Source organism: Cyanistes caeruleus, chromosome 20 (assembly GCF_971803275.1).
Source record: "Cyanistes caeruleus chromosome 20, bCyaCae1.hap1.1, whole genome shotgun sequence".
Lineage (NCBI taxonomy): Eukaryota > Metazoa > Chordata > Aves > Passeriformes > Paridae > Cyanistes > Cyanistes caeruleus.
In genome coordinates, this window is record NC_141720.1 from 2617980 (window position 1) to 2639247 (window position 21268).

Here is a 21268-nt window from a genome sequence, read left to right on the forward strand (position 1 = left end):
GTGTTAAATAAATGCCATCTGCCTCTAAAAAACACATTGATGAAGAGTTAATTGTTATGTAACCAAATATGACTTTATTACATATTTCTTATAACTCAATCAATATGTTCTTAATAAGCTCTAGTTACTTGCTTCTTAAATAACACACAGTGGATAGCCTGCTAAATCTAAAATTTCATAACAGAGTTATCATATGTTAAATAAAGAGTGATTTTCCAGGAAAAAAAAAAGTCCTTAGGGTTTTCAAATCTGTGTGCTCAGTATTACTGAAGAGATTTAAAGAGACAGCCTCAAATACTTTGAGTCCAATTTCTTGTTAAAATGAGATTCCCACTGCTAACAGATACAGAAATGTTGCCGTGACCATTTAAAAATGTCACTGAAACATATAAATGATCCTGTCTAAAACATGCCCAAATTTTTGATCAGCTAATCAAAACAAGGATGATAGTATTATTCTAGTGACTAATCCTGGAAAAGCCCAGGTACTGAACTTCCAGAACCTCCGTGTCCAGCGCTGCTCGGGCAGAGACTCATGCCTGTATCAATTTGTGAAATTGGGTCACTGTGCAAGACAAGTAGGAGGTAAAATTGGCCAAGTATAATCTTATCTGTGTGTGGGAATACTGTAAATCTTTGCAGATATTTTTACACAAAGTGCACACCATTGGCCCAAATTTTACTTGCCTCACTTGAATGAATAAACTCATTCACTTCAATGGGACTATTCATGTAAAAAACAGAAGACTGATACTCAGCTGCTGAGTGCCTTGGGCCTGGTTTCTAATGCACAGAGGCCCCTTCCTTGCTGTTTTGACAGTGTAAAAGGGCCTTCAAAGGATGAATGGCTCTGGCTACACTAGCAAGTGTTGTGGCCCTATAGAAGCAGATCTCCAGTGCAAAACAGTTGTTAATGAAGACCTGACGTCAACACCGCAGGGGCTCGGGGGGCTTCAGCACCAGGAGCACGTCAGGTGTGGTCCTGCAGCTCACCTCCACTCTGGGTCCTGGAAAACTGGGTCCAGCTTCCCTGCTCAGAGTGCTGGAAGAGGGGAAGAGGAGGAATTTCACTCCCAGAGCTCACTCCTGATCCCAATTACAATGCTGCTGTGGGCATGCTCAGCGTAACTCAAGTTCCTTTTATGTCTCTTTTATTCTCCAGAGCTGTGCATAGGCAGTGACCTCTGCTTAATGAAAGTCAGGGAGGGAAAATTTAGCCTTCTGTTTAAAAACATAGCAATGGGCTGGCTGGATCTGTGGGAGGTCCTGACAGGTTGAAGGGAGATGAGGCATGGAAGTAAAGACTGTGTGTCTGTTCCCTGCTTAGATGCAATTCTGTCATAGGTGCATTAGATGATTTCCTCATAGGGTCTTCAAATTACGTGATTACTAACGTGGATTTAGGGACAGAGACCAATGTTAACTCCTAGTTCCTGTAAATTTGGGGGTGGCTTTCCTGTGTTCTCACAATTTGGCCAAAGTAGACACAAGAGTTGTGCACAGCAGTAAATTCTTCTCCCTGACAGACCCTCCTGGCCTCTCCAGAGTGTTCAATTGGTGTTTGCCCTCTCACTCTAGAGTCACTTACCTGCATGCAAATTTGTCAAGATGCTTTGACCCCAAGTTCCAGCAGCTGGTTGAGCTCCCAGCCATCTCTAATAATCAAATATATCAAGAACCAGCATTTCTTCTTGTAGCTCCTGCCCACAGGATTAGAATCCTTCCCTCTCTCCATCCTCCCTTTCAAAAAAGCATGAAAAAATGTTGTATGCACCCACAATAACATATAATAAAATAACAATAAAGCAAATGAAACAAGTGAAAACAAGCAAGAAAAAGAGAAGTCTCTTCATTTCCTGACTGCATCCATTGAATGTGTTCATCTTCTGTCTCTGAGCATCCATTCATGCACCTCCTGTCTGAGATGCGTGGGCAGATGTGAACATTTATTGTCATGGGGCTCTGCAGCAAATTTGGGCAGAAATCTTTGAATGCATCTGCTTCTCCAAGTTTTCATTGAGGTGACAGCATTAATTTCCATGAATCTGATTCTATCTCATTCTTAGCAAGCAAATATTTTGGTCAGTGTGGTGTCCCAGAGATGGCTGGGCTGATAATCACTCTGTTAAACCTTGCTGGAAAGTTTCAGTGCCTTCGAGGGGAGAGGACCAACCCTGAATTTCAAGTAGAACAGCTCAAATTTAGTCTGTAAACAGGCACTCTTTAACCAAAGGAATTACAGATTTTTAGTGGTTTTGAGTTGTCTACTGAACTGGTGCTGGCCTTTAAGGAAATGGTCTGTTTTTCACTAGTAATCTTTAGATTTTGAACCCACTTCACTGAAATATCATGATGTAGGAATGAATTCCTCCTGTGCTCTGAACTTCATGAGCTGGAATTTCCCCAGCACTTGGCTTATTAGAAAACAGAGAAGTCTAGATTTTCCATTACCCTGCACTTTGGGCAGTCATGTGCCACCATGTATAAGGTGGCAGATATGGCTAGCATTCCTAATTAATTGTGGTTTTGAACCAATTTATGCTCATTTTTTTCCTTGTTGTCCATGGCTTCATAAGGTATAAGGACCTGGCTTAGGTTTTCATAAGCCTGTAAATGCAACTCCATAATTAGGTTTGACATTCATGGCTCTTTATAGGATTTGTGTGCAAAAGTCTGGAGACCAAACACTTTAACCCAGGAGTCATCCCCTGTGTAAGTCCTTTCAGCCAGTGGAGTTACATCAGGATTGAGTTTGGCTCCCAAACTGGAAAAGTAAAAAGAGAAAGTTTGCTCATAGCCTTTCCCACATGATGCTCCTTGTGATTTTTCTCTTACCTCCAAGTCCTCACTGGTAAAAGGAAATGTTTGTCCATAAGCCTACGGTTTTTTTCCACCATGGCATCCTGTGATGAAATTGTATAGCTGCTAATTTGAGTAAAAAGCAGTCCTAATTGTGGAAACTTGGCTTTCAGACCCCTCTCCTCATCCAGGACCAAGTGCTAATGCAGGAGTCTCTTTGTAGAGAAACTGAAAGATTATTATTGCAGAGACTTCTATCCTGACTGTTCGTGGAAGTGTCTGAAGGACAACTGCACAACAATAATTCTACATTTTGATTTCTCAGGTCCATTTATTCAGGTTTCTTGATTTTGTCTTTTTAATTTTGTGTTTGCATGTATTATTCAGGCAAGCTGAGTCAGACACCTAAACCTCTTCTAAATAGGCAGCTGAGAAATGAACTAGGGAGGCAGCATCACGCCAGTGGTGCAGGTGGGTGAAGTGAGACACGGAGAGAAGTTACTCACAACATTCCCACGTTTTTTCATTACCAGTGCTACAGACTATGAAAGGAAGAGGAGGCCACCTTTGCCTCCCTCTCCTGTATTCCATCCCATTGCCATGCTGTGTTTTTCAGGTGTTTTCAGCAGATGCATCCCTTCCTGCACTGCACAACTTCAGCCAGTTAATGTCTCTGTCAGGGTGGCTCAGCCACCGAGGATCACAAACAGCCTCTGCCTGAGGATCACAGTCTTCTCTTCAAAGTAGTGCTGAAATAAATCATGCAGTGGTGGTTACGATGGTTAAAATTTGCATAGCTGATTATAATAGTTGTTATAAATTATTTAATAATTGACTCAAGATGTTCTTACTAGAGTAGTGTAGAGAGTACACTGTGTTACACACAAATTGTTTGCCTAAAACTTCTGTCCTTTCCTAGGTGCATTTGATCATTAGGATAATTAATTTTTAACTTTCCATTTTAGCAGAAAGTGTTCCTTAAAGCAGAACAATTAATTCTGAATAGTAAGCAGCTTCCTGGGGTAAATAACCATGTACTTTGGGTCATACAAGGTTCCAAATTTGTGACCCCAAGGAACACAGGGCTGAGCTGTGTGAATTGCATCCTCAGCTGATACAAATCAGCTTAACCTTATGGAGGATGTTAGAGTTACTCCAGTCTACATCAGCTTAAACCCTGATCTTGTGAATGTATTAGCAAAACTATTTAAACTGAGGTTAGTTTTAGATTAGATGTTAGGAAGGAATTGTTCCCTGTGAGGGCAGTGAGGCCCTGGCACAGGGTGCCCAGAGCAGCTGGGGCTGCCCCTGGATCCCTGGCAGTGCCCAAGACCAGGCTGGATGGGCTTGGATCACCCTGGGATAGTGGGAGGTGTCCCTGCCATGGCAGGGATAGGATGAGATGATCTTTTCAATCCTTTCCAACCCAAATCAATTCATTATTTGTGAACTGGTGTTTAACTGGGTTTCCCTGCTCAGCCAATCTTGATGGTAAGACAATCCTAAAGATTCTACAAGTTCAAACAATGAATAAATCCATGGTGAGAGCAGAAATAGATTTGAAAACACCTGAGGCAAATTTCTCTGCTCTAACCCCAAAGCAACGTGTGTTTTCTTTTGTCATGGTTTGGTCCAGTGCAGGGAAAAAAAAAAATAAAATAGGTGAATGTGATTTCCCAGGTTGCTGTCATTTTGTGTTGGATGGAGGGCTCAAAAATGCTTTTTGCACAGGCTCTTGACTTAAGTTTACAGAAGGTCAGCATCAGAAAACACTTTTGTCAGTGCCTTGAGAAAAGAGGGTTAAGTGGACCTGAATTCTAAGTCTTATTGCTTTTAATATAGTTGAATAAGCAGCTCATTCAGCTGTTACTAAGTTGGTGTGTTTTCCTGTTTTCCTGGCCTCCTAGAGAAGTGGGATCAGCATGTGATCTGTGTGCAGAAGGAAGAGTCCTGGTGCAATACGCCTTCAGTGCCTCTTCTCCCATGCCCTGCGACCCCTCGGGGCACTGGAGCCCACGGGAGGCAGAAGGTGAGTCACAGGGATGGGGACAAGCACGTGGTGGGAGAGAGGGTGGGACAGAGCAAAGGGAGAGCCACAAAGGCAGTGGGAAAATCTGGAAGTGATTGATTGTACCTGCATGTAACGTGGACGGAACTGGTGGGCAGAGGACCACAGTGCCCTGAAGGAATGCCACTGGCTCAAATACCTGTGTTTTGGCCCCTGTGTCCTGCCCCTGCCCATGAATTAAGTGAATTCCAGGAGCTGAACGTGAATTTCACAAAGCAGCAGAGTGCCAAGAAATACTGACCATTCACATCTGCCAGACAAATTCCTCAGGGGAGCTGTTTACTCCCTCTACTCCAAAAGTGAAGAGTTGTTATTTATTTGGGTCTGATTTGTGCTGCCTTCACTTGTGGTGAACAGCAGTGGGCTGAGGCCAGGCTGGAAGGAGGTTGCCCTTTGCAGTAGGAATGCAGGTGACCACGTCAAGCCCTCTTGTCCAGGGTGTTTTGCAAGTCATTTTCTTGGAGCCTGTTGGAGGGAGAATGGTCTGCAGGGCTGGTTGTGCAGTGCCATTAGATCTCCATCATTAACTCTCCTCCACACGTCCCTTCCGTTATGTCCCTGGCTGTATGTGGTGGAGCATATTTAAGATTGTACCAGGCAAAGGTCAGTCATCCCAAATCACGGTTTGGAAAGAGCAGAGTATTATTTCAGCATCCCTCAGGAGCTGTTCCTTCCGGAGCAGCACACTCCAGGCCCACACTTCACCCTGAGCACACAGGTGAGCTCACTGAGCCCCAAGGGCAACCCTGGATTCTGCAAACTCATTATACAAACACCTCCTTATGTTAAGGGTTTATTTGTCCTGCAACTGAAGCACCTGGGAGTTCTACATTCTACATTCTACATCCTACAAGGAATATTATTTGGGCTGCTGCCCATGAGCTCTCCCTTGTCCTAAGGTCAGCACATGCAATGAGCTGTGCCCCTGCTGTTTGATGGGACAATGGTCATTGTCCTCTGCCTCACACACCCATGTCCCAGGGTGGGGACCCACCAGAGGTTGTGTTCCACTCTGAATCACCCCCCAAATTTAGAACAGGTTGCCCAGAGCAGCTGTGGCTTCCCCATTCCTGGCAGTGTCCAAGGCCAGGCTGGATGGGGCTTGGAGCAGCCTGGGATAGTGGGAGATGTCCCTGTCCCTGGCAGGGGTTGGAGCTTTAAGGTCCCTTCCAACACAAAGCATTCCATGATTTTCTGACATCCAAGGCTGCAGGGCACAGCTCAGAGCACAGCTGGCCCTTGGGTGGAAGCTCCATCCTGGGAAGCAGTGCTCTGGCATGAGGGTGACTGGATCACCCAGTAAACAGCATTAGAAAAGTTTGGATCCCTTGCAGTAGTAGTTCAAGGTAGGAGGTGGAATTTCCACTTAGCCAAGGATTACAAGACTTTGAAACCTGTTTTCATTTGGAACAAAACTTGAAACTTTTGAAATTCTCCATGAAGGAAAATTAAAAACAAAAAGTTTTTGAGGCTGGCCAAAACGTTTTGTTTAGCTCATATAATTCCTCATGAACTTTGGTTAGATTATGGCATTTGAAAATATACCCTTTTAGTATAGAATCTAGGGCAAAAGCAGCTTTGAATATCAAAATGGAAAGTGTTTCAAGGTGCAGAAGTCAAAAGGTTTCTCATAAAAATGTCAAAACACAACGTTCTAATAGTGTTAGAAATTTCTTGCCTTTTTCTCTTCCAGGATAAAATTTTGGCCAAATAAACCCAATTTTGCAGAGTGTTTTTATTTTGAAAGGACTTCATATTCCATTGGAATATGTAGTTCCATCAAATTTCTCCACTGAGCTTTGATCTGAAAGCTTCTAGATCTCACACGTCTTGCCAGAGGCATCATTCCTAGAGAAACTAAGCTACTCTAAGATATATTACTCAGCAGCATTTTGCATTTAATTTCCTCTTCTTGCCATGTGTGCCTGCATGTTCTTAACTATGAAGGGTGCAGTCTGATCCTTATCTGCCTCATTTAGTTGCTCTTGTGCCATTTCCATGGAACAGAAGTTTGGTAATCATGTTCTCAGGATTAATGAGTTGTTGCCACTTTAGGGTAGAAGATACACCAAGTGTGTGGTGTTGGTTGCTCCATGATTTTCTGTCTCCACTACCACACTCCCTGATATTCAGGCCCTCTGCCTTTTTGCACCTGGTCTGAGTTTACAAATAGCAGTTAGATCATTGTCTGGCTTCTTTAATTGTCTATCTGTGAGTACTCAAGCCATCAAGGTTTAAATCCACTTTCTGCAGGGGTTCATGGGTGTAAATCTCCACTGTTTGAATGTCATGAAGACAAAAGGAGGCACAAGCATGGCCAAAATGAACTTGTTTTAAAATCTGAAATGACACTTATGGAAAAGGTTCTGCTTATCTGGCTTCTGAGCAGAAAACCACACTCCTCACGTGTCTCTGAAGCAGCTCTGGTTGGTCTGATCTCATTTTCCTGAGCTCTCCTACTCCAGGCAGCTGCACCAGCAGTGGTCTGGGCTATGTGGGAGCTGTGCCCATTGCAAAATCCTGCTGTGGGTAGTGTCCTTCCTAATTCCCTGCTTATTCCTGAGCATGGTGGCATCCACCCCCCAGGCTGAGGAATCTTATGGTTCTTTCTCAGCCAGTTGTGGCCCCTGTTTGTTCCTTGGCAGAGATCAGGCAGCTCAGATTTATTCTTTATCTTCACCGTAGAGCCAGAAAGCTCTAACCCACCTGGATTCTCACCAGTAACACCAGCTAGATCAACAAACCTTACAGCACCTCCATAACTCTGTCAAAGGGGGGTTTTATGTAAGAAAGGTGATTTTGGCTCAAGCCCAGTGAGTACCTTTGCTTGCTGTGCAATATATGCATGTATCAGTCAGTTCCTCCTGCTTGGCTCACTGCTGACGGAGAGAAGTGTGAGATTATTATAAAAAATGTTGCTGCTTTGCACTGCTCTAGAGCTCAGCCTTTTCCTGGGCCTAATATTTCCCTCGAGAGCAATTCCTTCTGTATCTTAATTGTCCCAGGTGGACACTGCAGTCCCACTGGGTGGTTCCTTTATCTTGACCACCTAAGAAATGTGGCAGGTGAGCTGCAGTTGTAGCAGGGGTGATATCCTGAGAGCTCCTGATGTCCCTGTGCTGGGGAATTCATCCCAGGCACTGCACTTAACTGCACAATGAAGGATCAGCACACCAGGCTGGAGCTGTGGGCAGCATTTTAGGGGAAGACACCCTCCTAACCCTCCACCCCTGCTCTCCTGCCAGGACATGGGGTTTGGCTCATCCTCACAAACCTCACATTCCTGCTCTGTGTTAAGCAAGGTGTGATGTTGCATGAGGTGCTGTTCTGTGTCTGATCTGTCTCATAAGGCAAAGGATTTTCAGAACCTGAGTGCAGAGGGGAAGAACAACTTCTACAGTTTCTTTTTACGTACAAATATTTGTAATTTTCAGAGTATTTACCTATCTCTAGAAATCCACTTATATGAAATAAGGTTTTAATCCTCTTCCACAACTAAATAAATCTTTCTTACCCAGGTCTAGGTGTTGGATAATATTGAAGAAAGAGTTTCTTTATCTCAACTTCATTGAGGTTTTTAGTTTATGAATGGCTACAATCTGCCACCTGTTTTGGGTAATGTTCTGTGTGCTAAGCTCCCTGGAGGCTGGGTCCAATTCACACATCTCCAGGGATCACACACTGATCTACCAAAACGTTTAGGTTTGTTTGGAATTGAAGTCTTACCGAGGCCTTGAACTGACAGAGGTGAATTTGCAGGATCCCAGGTGGGGACATACTGGGCTCTGAGCCATTAGCTCCATTTTCCTTTCTGTGAGAGGGCAGTGGTAAAATTCACACATCTTTCCAAAGCCCTCTGAGACACTGGAGTTAAAAAAGACCTTAGGGCTGCGTTCAGGAGCTTGCTGTGGGTCTGAGGAAGTCGTCAGGGGGCTCAGCCAAGCACACCCAGCCGGCAATGAGGGTGAGATGACGTGAGCTGAACGGGGCATTGCTGCTCACAGTGATTGTCCACAGGGCTTGCACACTTGTCAGGGGGGAAGCTCGAGCGTGTTAAATGGACCTCTGGCTTTCTTCAAAATGTATCACTGCTGTGGTCTCTCCAGATGCTGATCTTAGTGGCATTCCCTCTGCTCTGTGCCATGTGAGGAGGAGAGAAGGGCTCTGGGATATGGGAGGTGAAGGAGAAGCAGGAAAAGTTGGGCATCTGCAGGACAATAGTGTGGAATCGCAGGAAGACTGCCAGGAAATCTATTCTGCATCTGGGTTCATTTGGTATGAACGGGAGAATTCCCTGAGCTGTTTATCCTTGACAAAAGAGGCACATTTCTAACACTTCATTGAATCACAGACAATCAGAATAACCTTCCCATGTTGCCCTTTTCTCTTTAAATTAGTACTGATGTCCTGGTTGTCCATGTATGCCCAGTAGTTTATCTTGCTTTTTTCCTCAGTTGTAAACAGCTGTGCTGTCCTTTTTTTTCCCCCTCTGCCTTCTGCATTTCTTTCCTCTCATTACCTTTCTTTATCTTCTTCTCTGTACTTTGCCTTCTCCCTGTCATGCTTGCCTCCTTTTTTGTGTGATTATTTGGGAAGGGAAAGGGAATTTATAGCTCTCACTGGATTCTGTTACCAACTGTTCCACCCATCTGACCCCTCTGGATCTTGCAGTCCATGACTCCACGCCAAATTGTAATGTTACCATAGTATTTGGGAACTCAGCAAGCATTGTGGCTTTCATTATTTTTTAGTACTACCTCCCATGTAGTTGGACACAGCCAACGGTGAGAAAAGTAAAAGCACAAGTGCCTGTTGTTTCATCACAACGAGAGCAAAGAGACAGCTCAGACCTGTGCTCCATGTGCCTCCAAAAAAAAAAGGGGCCTTGCACAACATGTTAGATCAGCCTGTAAATGCCACAGGAGTTTCCCCTGAGCAGCACAACAGCTTCTTGGAACAAAGGCTCTTTTCTTGTCTTTGTTGAAGGGAAAAAGATTGTATTTTCGAGTGAGAGGCAAGGGTATAAATAAGTAGGAGGTGAACTGGAGGCAAAGTGACTCTGTTTATCAGGTAAATAACTAAATGGAAGGGGGAGAAAATACCACTGTTTGGCACAGGGAAAAGCAGTAGAAATAGGAAATGCAGGCCCAGCTGCACTGACACAGAGTGTGGTGTCCAGCCCAGCTGGCCACTTAAACTGGGTGACTCTCACCTGGCCAGGAGACCCTGGTGTTCTTCCTCTCCATGTTGGCCATGCCTGTTCTGATGAAGTAAATAATTTCCTGGACAGATATGTTCTCCTGCCACCAGTCTGCCTTTTAAACTGATTCCAGTGAAAACTCATGTTCTCTAACTTCTGTGCCTTCTCTTTGCTTCCTTCCTTCCTTTCCAGGTCACCCTGACGTTGAGCAGCCCTGCAAATCCAGTGTCAGGACGTGGAGTCCCAATTCGGCTGTAAACCAGCACACGGTTCCCCCAGCCTGCCCTGAGCCCCAGGGCTGCTACCTGCAGCTGGAATTTCGCTATCCCCTGACTCCAGAGTCCCTCACGGTCTGGGTGACGTTTGTTTCCCCGGACTGGGACTCCAGTGGAGCAGTGAATGACATCAAGCTGCTCACCGTCAGCGGGAAGAACATTTCGCTGGGGCCGCAGAACGTCTTCTGTGACATCCCCCTGACCATAAAGCTGGACGTGGGACAAGTGGGAGAGGAGGTGTATGGGATCCAGATCTACACCTTGGATGAGCACCTGGAAATCGATGCTGCCATGCTGAGCTCTGTCCCCCACAGCACCCTGTGCTCAGGCTGCAAACCCATCCAATACAAAGTGGTCCGGGACCCCCCTTTCCCGTCTGGATCTCCAGTGGTCATCTCAAACCTCAGCAGGAGATTTGTTGACACGTAAGTAGCTGCTTTCCAGAGAGCTGGATAGATCAAAACAAAACCCTGTTCTTATCCTTCTAATGTCCAGCACTGCAAGTGATTGTTAAGGTGTTGAACTAGACAGACATGCCAGGAACTACCAAATCTGGATGTCCTCATAGGTTGACTCTGAAACCAGGAGTATTAAACCCAAATGAGATGGCCTGAGATTTCATGGATGGTTTTTGAGAAAGTTCTGGGCTGGCTCTACAGAGATGTGTCATTCAGGCTTTCTTTAACTAAAAAGGATAATGCAATCTGCCTAAGATATGATAAATTAAATGTTTAAGTGAACCTAAATGAGCACCTCTGGAATAACGTGGTCATCATTTCCTTGGGAAGCCTTTGAAAGTAATGTTTTGCTGGAGAAGGAGAGAGCAGGGCTTTCAGTGCTGGAGAACTGATTAACTGCTAAAGAATGTGTGCAAAGAAATACACCTGCATGTTCAGGTGTGTAAATGTGTTTCACTCACTTCCATTTTCTGCTTTCATGGGTCACTAAACCAAGTTGCATTGGTGTGAGATTGCTCTGAAATGGGAAACATGGCAAATGCTCTTGTTTGTTGTAGAAAAATCTGTAGATTGTAGAATAACTGTATCCCAGATACATTTACAGTCATCTAGTAAAGGGATACATTACTGTTGAGGAAAGTCCAACTTCAAAATATTTACTGATTTTGAGGAGATCTGTGATCTACCCATAAGCATTTGACAGGAAGAAAAACATATTTTACATAACATGATTCCCTGGAAATGATTCACTCATCTGTGGGAGCAACATGAAGCTCTTTTGAAAAATGAACACCAGATAAAAGGAAACCTGCTAAGAAAACTGCACTCTAATTTAGAAAAGATGATCTAATTAGTACCGCTAATATCAAGGAAGCATACATCATTATGGCCTTCTAAAGCATATTTAAATAGAATAAAAATGATTAATTAACAATTCAGTAATCACCAGCTACCACCCCTTTTCATGGCCCAATTATACATCTCAGAAGATGCAAATTGTCCCAACAGATTTAAAAATTTAAGGTAACTAACAATAGTGAATCTAAAAACAAAACCCAGGGCATCACTAAGATTACTCATGTGCTGAAAGTTAAGCATGTGCTTAAGTGCTTTCTTGGTTTGTAGCCTTGTTCAAACAATTGCTGGCTCTTAGTATGAGATGGATATTGGCATATTGGAAACGTGGAAAGTGGTGAATTTTCCCAAGATTTTGCTGTGAAAGCATCTTTGCCTGAAACCTAGCCCACTCTCATTGGAAAATGGGACTGGGTTTGGTTTGAAATATTTGCATACCTTAGCACAAGTTCCCACAGAAACAGGTCCAGTTTTGACTTCATAACACAATGTGAAGGAAAAGAAGCCCAGAACATAACTTGCATTCTGAATTTTGCCTCTTTGTCTTTTATTATGATTTTGTGGGTCACTTCTAGCTTACAGCTAGCTCAAGTGGAGGAGTGCTCTAAGAATTAATTCAGTAGCCAGGAATTAATGACAGTTCTCCTGAGGATAATTGATTAAATCACATTGGGTAACAGCACTGTCCCTGTTTGAATGTTTCAGGTAGTTACACAGCCAGCTAAGAATCAAACACTTAATTTGGTGTTTCTGGGCTCCACCTGTGATCAGTGGACAGAAATGGATGCTTCTGGAAGCTGGCACAGCCAACCTCACAACCAAATCCCATCCAAACCCTGCAGGCTAGCTGGGCTCACTTCCTCTGTGTCTTACCAGGGACCACGGGGAAAATCCTGCCAGTGAGCTCTGACAGGACTTCACTTGGGAAGTGAAGTTTTAGTCACTGGGTCAGGAGATGTGGAGATTCTTAAGCACTCATAGGTGGCTTTGAGACTGTTCTGGCTGATTTACAGTGAGGGTGCTGAGACCCTGGCACAGGGTGTCCAGAGGAGCTGGGGCTGCCCCTGGATCCCTGGAAGTTCCCAAGGCCAGGCTGGACAGGGCTTGGAGCAGCCTGGGACAGTGGGAGGTGTCCCTAAACATGGGGGCAAGGGGTTTTGGAGCAAGATGAGCCTTAAGGTCTTTTCCAACCCAACCCATTCTGTGTGATTCAAGACTTCTGCATTTGTTTGAACATTTGAGAAGTGAGATGAAATTTTTATCATATCATCCAGGCCCAGCACTGATCCATATCCCCTGGTGGTGGGGGAGTTTCAGAGGCTGCTGCTGGGCCATACCTTGAGACACAATAAACTCCTTGAAACTCGGTATGAGGTTTTCTGAAAATATGAATTTTCCACTGGAACCCTGTGTAAAGTCTAGGCAGAGTCTTTGCACTCCCTAAGCAGGAAGGAAAGGACAAGGGAATTCAGGGACAGAGGCACTGGGCCATGCTCCTACTTATGAATGTGTGTAGAGGTAAATGCTGTCTCTCTCCCCTGTTCACATCTGCCTGTTTACCTCATTCTGCACCACTGGAATTCAGCATATTTGTGCAGCCAGACTTTGCAGCCCCTTTATCTCCCTGTGAGCCACAAGCCAGTTGCCCCTCCTTGGTGCCCTTGCATGTTTTCCATATTAAATAAAACAACACCCCCACATGTTCTGTGGAAGGCTATTTTGAAGGCAGTCACATATCTTTACTCTTGCCTCCTCTGACCTTGATCTTCACTTTCTCTTTTTCTCCCAAAGAAAATATTTGCTTGCACTGTTATCTGTGAGCAAGATCCTTTCCCCAGGTGTGGTGATGCTGAAAGAAAAATTAATTTCTCTTACCTCCTTCCCGTCAAAGAGAGGGAACTTCCTTTTAAGCTGAGAGGAGAGACAGCCTTTAATGGATAGCCCTTGCCTAGTCAGCACTGGGTGCTCCACAGAGGAGAGTAAATAACTAGAACAGTGGAAACATTTTATTAAGAAATGCAAAATAATGCCAGACCTTCTGTTCTCAAGCTGAATTTTAATCTCAACTCTTGGCTCAAGCTGAGGCATAAAAATTCATTTCTAAGGGACAGGACCTTATCCAGGACCTTATCCTTGGACCTTACAAAAACCAGGCAAGATACACTTAATTTCACTAAGTGTGATCAGCCAGAATTGCTGGTATCTGGGATACAAAATGAGAGTCAGAGCCTAGGAGGAGAGAAGAAAGCTAAATAAATCAGTGGGGAGAAAAAAGAGGTCAGGCCAGGTGCAGCATAGAACTGCTGAGTCTTCACACCACAGCAACTGATAAAGGAGGGAGCCTCATCTGCAAGTCTCAAAGTCTCAGCTCACAATTTAATCCAAAGTGTGGGTTGTGCACATGCTCAGAGGCTGTTCTCTAGAAATGCTGTGTGACATGGTCACAATGGCAATTGAGGTAGTGTCTTTTTTGCCATTGCTGGAGCTTTTTTGTGCTCATGTTGTTGTGTTGGAAAGTAATCATTGCTGATTTTTAAAGAGCTCGGTGAGCAGTGGGTGCCCAGAGCTCTCTGGATGGTGTCAGAGGCACAGTTAGGTGTCAGTCCTCCCAGGGCAGTCTGGGGTGAGCAGCCTGTGTTCCCCATGGCACTCCCAGTGTCCCAGTTTGTGAGCAGTGAGGAGCTGAGAGCCCTTACAAGACCTATGTGCTCTCCTCTGGCAGACCAAGCCAAGAGACACTGAGGTTGGTTTTGGAAAGTTGTCAGATTAACTGAAAAACTTTCAAAGAGTTAGAAATTTTCCCAAGTTTTTTGCCACAGTCTTTGTAAGAAGCCTCAAAGTGTGGTGGACAGCACTAGATCAGGTTGTCTTTGTGGTGTTAACCAGTAGGGTTTTTACAAAACAAAGGCATTGACTGAAATAACCTGAGAAAGAATCTCAGCACGAAGCCCTGGTACAAGGTTTGGGTTTGCAGAGTTAAGCTTCGCTGAGAATCAAGTTTGCAGTGCTATGATATGTTATTCTGAGACATTCCTACCAGAGCTCTGGTACCAAGCTGACACATAGAGATCCTGCATTCAGACTTCAAGAAAGAAACACTGAGAAAGAAGCTTGCATTTTCTTGTACAGGGAATAGATTTTTCTTCTCATTTTTGGCTATTTTGCACTGACATTCTATGGCTAAAGCTTTTCTGTTGCTTGATAATAGTTGGAGGAGACTGATCATCATTTGTGCAAACAGCAGTTCTTGCTCAAGTACAATATTTTTAAATATGCTGTTAGAATCAGGACTTCCATTCAGTGCTGAACTTGCAAACTCCATGTCATTTCTTGGGTTTTAACTCTGTTTTAACACCTCAAGGTTGTGGACTGAGATCTCACTCTGTCTTCTTGGAGTGCTTGCAGAATGACAGAGAAATTGCCACCCTCAGGATGGCAGGTGGCTGGAGGGCTCCTGTGGCACTGTTTGTGTGTCCTTAGAGTTGCATTGCTCGTGTGTCCTTAGCATTTCACCTGCTTTAGGCCTCTACTTTACCCAACACAATAATTTCTTTCCAAATTTGCCTTATTAATACGTATACCATTTGTTACTGGTCCCCAGTTGGAAGGGGCATATGGTCAGTGACTTGTCAGAAATCCCAGATGAGGAGAGGATGAGTCAAATGGAAAGTGACTCTTTATTCTGAAGGCTCCTACAAATATGAACAAGCAGAGAGGCTGGAGAATCAGCAGCAGCTTTTCATAATGACCAAGAACTCCTTACAGCCACTTATTGGTGTGTCTTTTAGCCCCTGAACTCACGAATTTACCTGACCCTGGCTGAGCTGAACAGACTGGGAAATTATGAACATCACACTGATGATATCTAAACCCAAGTCCCTGCAGAATGCAACACTAAAACTTCACAGCGACATCTGTCCTTATTATGGCATTCCTTCCTTCACCTCAAAGGTCTATTCTCTGTTTTCTGGAGGTCTACCAGCCAGAGGAATGTATGATCTAAAGCAGCTGAAATGAATTGCCAAATCTATCTGTCATGAAGATAATTAACACCATATTTCCACCCAAACAAGATACAGATCACTGGGTGGTTTTTCCCCCAACACCAAAAGTTGAAGCCCATATTATCACCCATCTTCTGCTCATCCCTCCTCCAGAGTTACTGTGCCAAACCTCTCTTGATATGCCAGGAAATACTGGGGAGTATCTAAGATAGGACTGAAATATTAAGAAAACACTTCACATGCCCAGATTTATCTGCAAGGTTGTCCATGCAATACTGGCGTGCTGCACATCTGGATTCTCAGCTTTAGAACTGTGGATGTCATCCCAGCTGTCCTTGTGCACCAACACTTACCCAGCTACCCTGGAAAGGCCTTGCCTTGGTGTGTGCAAGGACCTCCTATGCTTTTTCATCACCCTAATGGTTCACAGTTGGCTTGCAATTGAATAAATCATAGAATCATAGAAACATGGGATGGTTTGTGCTGAAAGGGACCTTGAAGTTCATCTCATTCCAACCCCCTGCCATGGACAGGGACACCTTTCACTAAACCAGGATGCTCAGAGCTTTATTCAATTTCCAATTGAATTCCAATTCAGACTTTCCAATTAACTGGTCTCTCCCCCTCTCACTTGCAATAGAGTTCCCAGTTTATTCTGACTTTCCTGGTCCTAATATGTAATACTGTCTTATACCAACATATGGACCATCTCAAGATATCCAAACCTGTAAAGTTATTAATTTCTGCATTATAACTCCATCTGCAATGACTGAGCCTATTTAACAACTCTGTATGTCTCTGGATACTTGAACTTTTGGGTTTCTGATCTTTTTTTTTTTTTAGGAAATGTTTGTTAGTCAGCCTCAAAGTGATTACTGAATGATAAAATTCCATTTTCATTCAAATTTCTCTTTCTATCCAACCTATTATTGGTACTAGATGTAAATGCAAAACAGTGTGTCTGTTGTTGAGTCACTGAGTATTTAATGCCCACTCTCACATCAGGCATTCCCAGGGAACTGCCATTATTAAAAGTACTTTTCACTAGTCTCCAACCAGGAGGTTTCTTTCCCATAATTGCACAATTCTTAACATATTGTTTTTTCTTTAGTAATAGGTTAGATATCCCTGGCTATATCCATATGACATTTTACAGCTCCTCTCTCTAAAAGTAGAAACACTTTTACCAAGCTTCAACAGAAACAGATTTACTCTTATTCACACTTTCTTGCTCATTTCTAAGAGCTTCCCTATCGTTAGCTTTCCATGGAAAAAGCTGTTTTTGCTTTCCCAAGAATCAAACACCTTTCTGTCCCACTAGGTTACTCTTACCCATGTAATTTCCAGTTTCAGGTTCAAAAACTTGCTGAGTTCTTCATCCAGAGTCCTTTTGTTGAGGAGTAAATGTTTCATTTTTCCCTTGCAGATCCTACTTTCCCATCAGGAATAGTGGCTGTGCTGTCACTGTACGAAAGCCTTGTCAGAGAAATTTTGTGTGTGTTGGAGCTGCCTGTGGTCAGTTTTGGCAAAGCTGTGATGTTTGATATGCAGCTGGTGTAGGACAGTGTAGCAGGACAAGGGGCTGGCATTGTCCCTGTGCTGCTCTGAGGCTGTGCCTGGCCTTGGCTGTTTCATCAGCTCCTTCCTCGTGCAGCCAGCATAGATTGCCCTGCTAATGAAACTGGAAACCCCCATGAGGAAAGAACAGAACAACACGGGACAATTGCCTGTCCCACACTTCCCAGCAGCAGGAAGCTGCTCATGGGTTCACCTGACCTAACAGAGGTGATGTGCCATGGGAAGGAGACTCCTGCACCCAGGAGCAACTCCACTGCCAACACCTCCTGGGGAAATTCTTCCCTTTCCCAGCAGAGGGGCCTCATCTGTGGCTTGCAGGGCTCTGAGCAGGGAGGCACAGGGGTGACTGATGCTGCTCCCTGTGCCAGGTAGGAGCACACAGCTCTGCTCTGCACAGAGGGCTCAGTGAGCCAGGAAGAGAAAAAAGATGGAAACTGCTTCTATTCCATCTCCTGTTCCTGCCTCTCTCCTTCACATGCCATGCTGTTAAATCCCGAGGTGGTTGTTGTTATTATTTATAGCTGCCAGTAGCGTGCTGGGTGTTTCACAGAGGAAATACAGAGTGCCTTCATCCAAAGAGCTCCCAGTGAAGTGTTGGGGGCCAGTGGTGCTGCTGCTCTCTGGGGTGATGCATCTCCACTTGGCTGATGTGATTTGACAGCTGGAAGCCACATTCTGATGGCTTTCCTTCTTGCCTGCTTTGTTCATGAAAGGTGCCAGGTTATCTTAGTAGAAGAAGAAAACCTGCTTCCTGACCTCACACACAGAGCAGCTAGAGCAATTTTTTCCCTTACCACCCTCTGCCAAATTGCCTTAACCCTGCCCTGGAGAGGAGAAAGAACAATTTGACACTCTTTGCCCATTCAGGAGGCAGCTTTTCCGCCGAGCCTGTGCAGAGAGGCCGTTTGGTGCCAGCTGTAGTGATAGATTTGTGGTTCCTCGCTCTTGCGGTTTCTTACGTAACTCTGTAACTAAAGCTGGCACTTGACAGAATCTGTAGCTCCTGTTCTGGCTCGGCTGCACATGATGCAAGAATAAAGGTAGTGAGGGTGGGTTGATATCTTTATGGGTTTGTGATCCCAAAACAAGGCAGCCCAGAGGAATTTTTAAGCCTAGGTCTATCTCTGAAGGATGGGATTGCCACTCCTAAATAAATTACTTCAGGAAAGAGGGACTGCCCTGTCTGGGAAGTGACACTTGACTTTGGGATCAGCTCTGCTCCAGCCAGGGACTCCCCAAGGGCTGCTGATACATTGGATTCCCATCTCCAAAGTACCTCTTAAGCTCTACACTGAGGCTGCAGAGAAATCAACCTGTAGACTACAACTTAGCCATGTGCCAGAGTCCCTAAAAAAGTGAACATTAACAGCTGTCCTATTATTATCCAAATAGATACTATTAGAAATTGATATATTTAATCACTCCCAGCCAGGGTGGAATTTGAACTCATGACCTAGAAGTAGTAGCAGAGTTTTCAGCTGCAGGCGAAAAAAAAAAATAAAAAAATTAGAAGGTCAAACAGGACTTTTCCTGCTGGGCAAAATAATTCATTGCAGGTGAAACAGTCTCAGATATGTGGTAAATTAGGCTGTGCATTATCTCACGGATAATAACTTCTCTGATGTTTGCATTCTTGTGTGCATCTTTATTTTGGGCTCTAAATAAGATAAGAAGCACCAGAAGTCTCCCAGGAATAACAAATGCATTTTCTTTGCTTGATTGGGGAAAAAAATATTGGACAGACATGTGTTATGCAACAATTTAAAAATAACTCTCTTGTAAAACTTGGAGTGAGCCTCAAATACCACAGAAGTAGCAGAAATGTGTTACCTACCTTTTTATCAGTCAGCCAATACAGCTTTTCTCAGCTACTTTTGTTGAACTTTTGGCCTGATCATTTCCTGGGCATTTTATTTTAATATATTTTCCTAGGAAATGCATTCCAAGTCTCTGTTAAATTTGAATCTACACTCAATCAGGCAAGGATTTGGAAAGAACACTGCAGTCAGACTGAAATACCTGTGCTGTCCTTTTTATCTTGTGGGATCTGGTGACAGACAAGACAAAAGTGTGTCCAGGTTATGTTGGGCAGGGCCCTGAGCAATCTGATCTAGTGGAAGAGTTGAAATGAGATGAATTTTAAGGTTTCTTCCAACCCAAACCATTCTGGAATGCCACGATTTTAGATGTATCACTGCATGGTGTACAACCTGCTGATCCTGCTGCAGGCAAGGCACACATCTTGTGATTGTTTCACTCAAACTTCTCTCACCAAACTTCTTTTTGGTCAGGATCTCCTTAAATGAATGGTGACATTGGGCATCTCTGTGAATATATCACAATTCCAGCATTTTCCTGGCACTTTTGTGGTAGGAAGAGCAAGGTGGAAAGCAAGCTCCTTCTTCTTTTCAAATTGTACCTCAGAGACGGTGCCTGGAACTTGATACCCCAAATTATCAGTCCCTGAAAGCCCAGTGCAGTAAACCAGATCATTTATTCACAGTGGTACAGCAATTTTTAAACTGTAAGACCAGTTGCAGATGTAATGACAATAGAGGAAATTAGCTCATGATGGGATTTTAGGAAGAGGCTAGTGGAAGTATGTTCAGTAATGTTCAGTTATTAAACCATTAGAGATCCCACTGGAGACCAGCCAGTAGGATTTCTCATAATCTGCAGCAGCTTAAGGCAAAACACAGAACCCCTGAGGAGGGAAATGACAAAATGTTCCTCTGGAAGAACAGAAATGGAATCTCCTCATCTCCTCACCCATGTCTGTGCTCTGCTCTGCTCTTGCTGTGGCAGCACATCCCTGTCTGTTATCCTCCCTCCTCCTCAGGAGCAGGAGGGCCACAGCCCTCCTGCCTGGACCCCCCAAAATAAGTGTTGGTGAGGTGGGATGGTGGATGTGAAACCAGAGAACACTGCAAACATCTGTGTTCACTTGGGGCCCAATCTAAGCTCTACTGAAAATGCACAAAATAGCTTCCACTGGCTCCAGGAGCCTTCAGATCAGACACTGAAAGTGTTTGCTCCCATGGCTCTGTTCACCATTTTGGTGGGATTACAGGGAAGCAGGAGGGTACTGAGGTCTGAAAATCAGATATTTGCTCAGAAAAGAAATCTGGCTGAAGAAAAGAAATCCAAGTAGTCAGGTCTGGATTCAGAGAAGAGGAAGAAGATTATTCTGCCAAGCTGACCACCTTTAGCTGAGAAGAGACTTCTGCCCAAGCTCGATGGACTGGCACAGGGCTGAGAGCAGCAGCTGAAGCGCTCTCAGTCCCAGTGATGATCCAAAAGTTGTGGGGTGGCTGTTGGCTCCCAGGGTGTGGTGGGCAGGGTGTGCATCAGGCACTTCTCCTACACCCTGCTGCAAGCAGGAGGATGCAGGGAAACAAGTGGGACACGGTGAGGGGTGTCAGTGAGCAGGCAGCGCTCACACAGAGGCACGATGCAACAGGCAGAGCTTTGTCAGTGACAGTGATGGCCTTGACAGCACTTCTCCTGTCCCAGCCTGCCTGCTGGCCCTGTTCCTGTTTCCTCCCTGCTGCACCAGGACACCGGAGCACTGTCCTCAGGTGGAGGATACTGGCATCATTCCCTTGGAATCACTGGAGAACTGCTGGCTTCTGTCCCTTGGAAACAGGGTTTTCTGCATTTCATGTCCCCAGTCTTTCCTTCCTCGGCTGAACCACACCAGCCTCCCCTCCTGCAGTGGCCACATCTGAGCCTCACGCTGAGAAATGCTCCCATCTCACTCAGGGTCTGAGTGCTGCAGTGAAGAAGAAAACAAAACAGATTTTTTTCCTTCCTTCCCTGCTTCTAATAGCAACCAGGTGCTCTGACACTTAACCTGTGTGCTGCCGTGAAATTGCCTTTCTAGTGCAAGCACCCACGTGAGGCCCAGGGCCTCGAGGATTTACTTTAGCCCAGGATTTGTAACCTAATCTCAGTGAGATTGTCCATTTATATCAACCACCTTAAAAATCATATTTTTGTTGTTGTTAAACATGGAAGGAGAAAATAATCTC

General features: G+C 44.5%; 1 protein-coding gene across 2 annotated transcripts in view; it reads left to right on the plus strand.

Annotated features, from left to right (window-relative positions):
* The window catches only part of PAPPA (pappalysin 1), a 174743-nt gene that overhangs the window by 61188 nt on the left and 92287 nt on the right, over nt 1–21268 (plus strand). For both annotated transcript variants that reach the window (XM_086857797.1, XM_023938086.2), the window contains exons 6-7: nt 4707–4828; nt 10260–10767. In XM_086857797.1, the coding sequence (XP_086713923.1) occupies nt 4707–4828; nt 10260–10767 (630 nt within the window). The remainder of the gene's footprint in view (nt 1–4706; nt 4829–10259; nt 10768–21268) is intronic.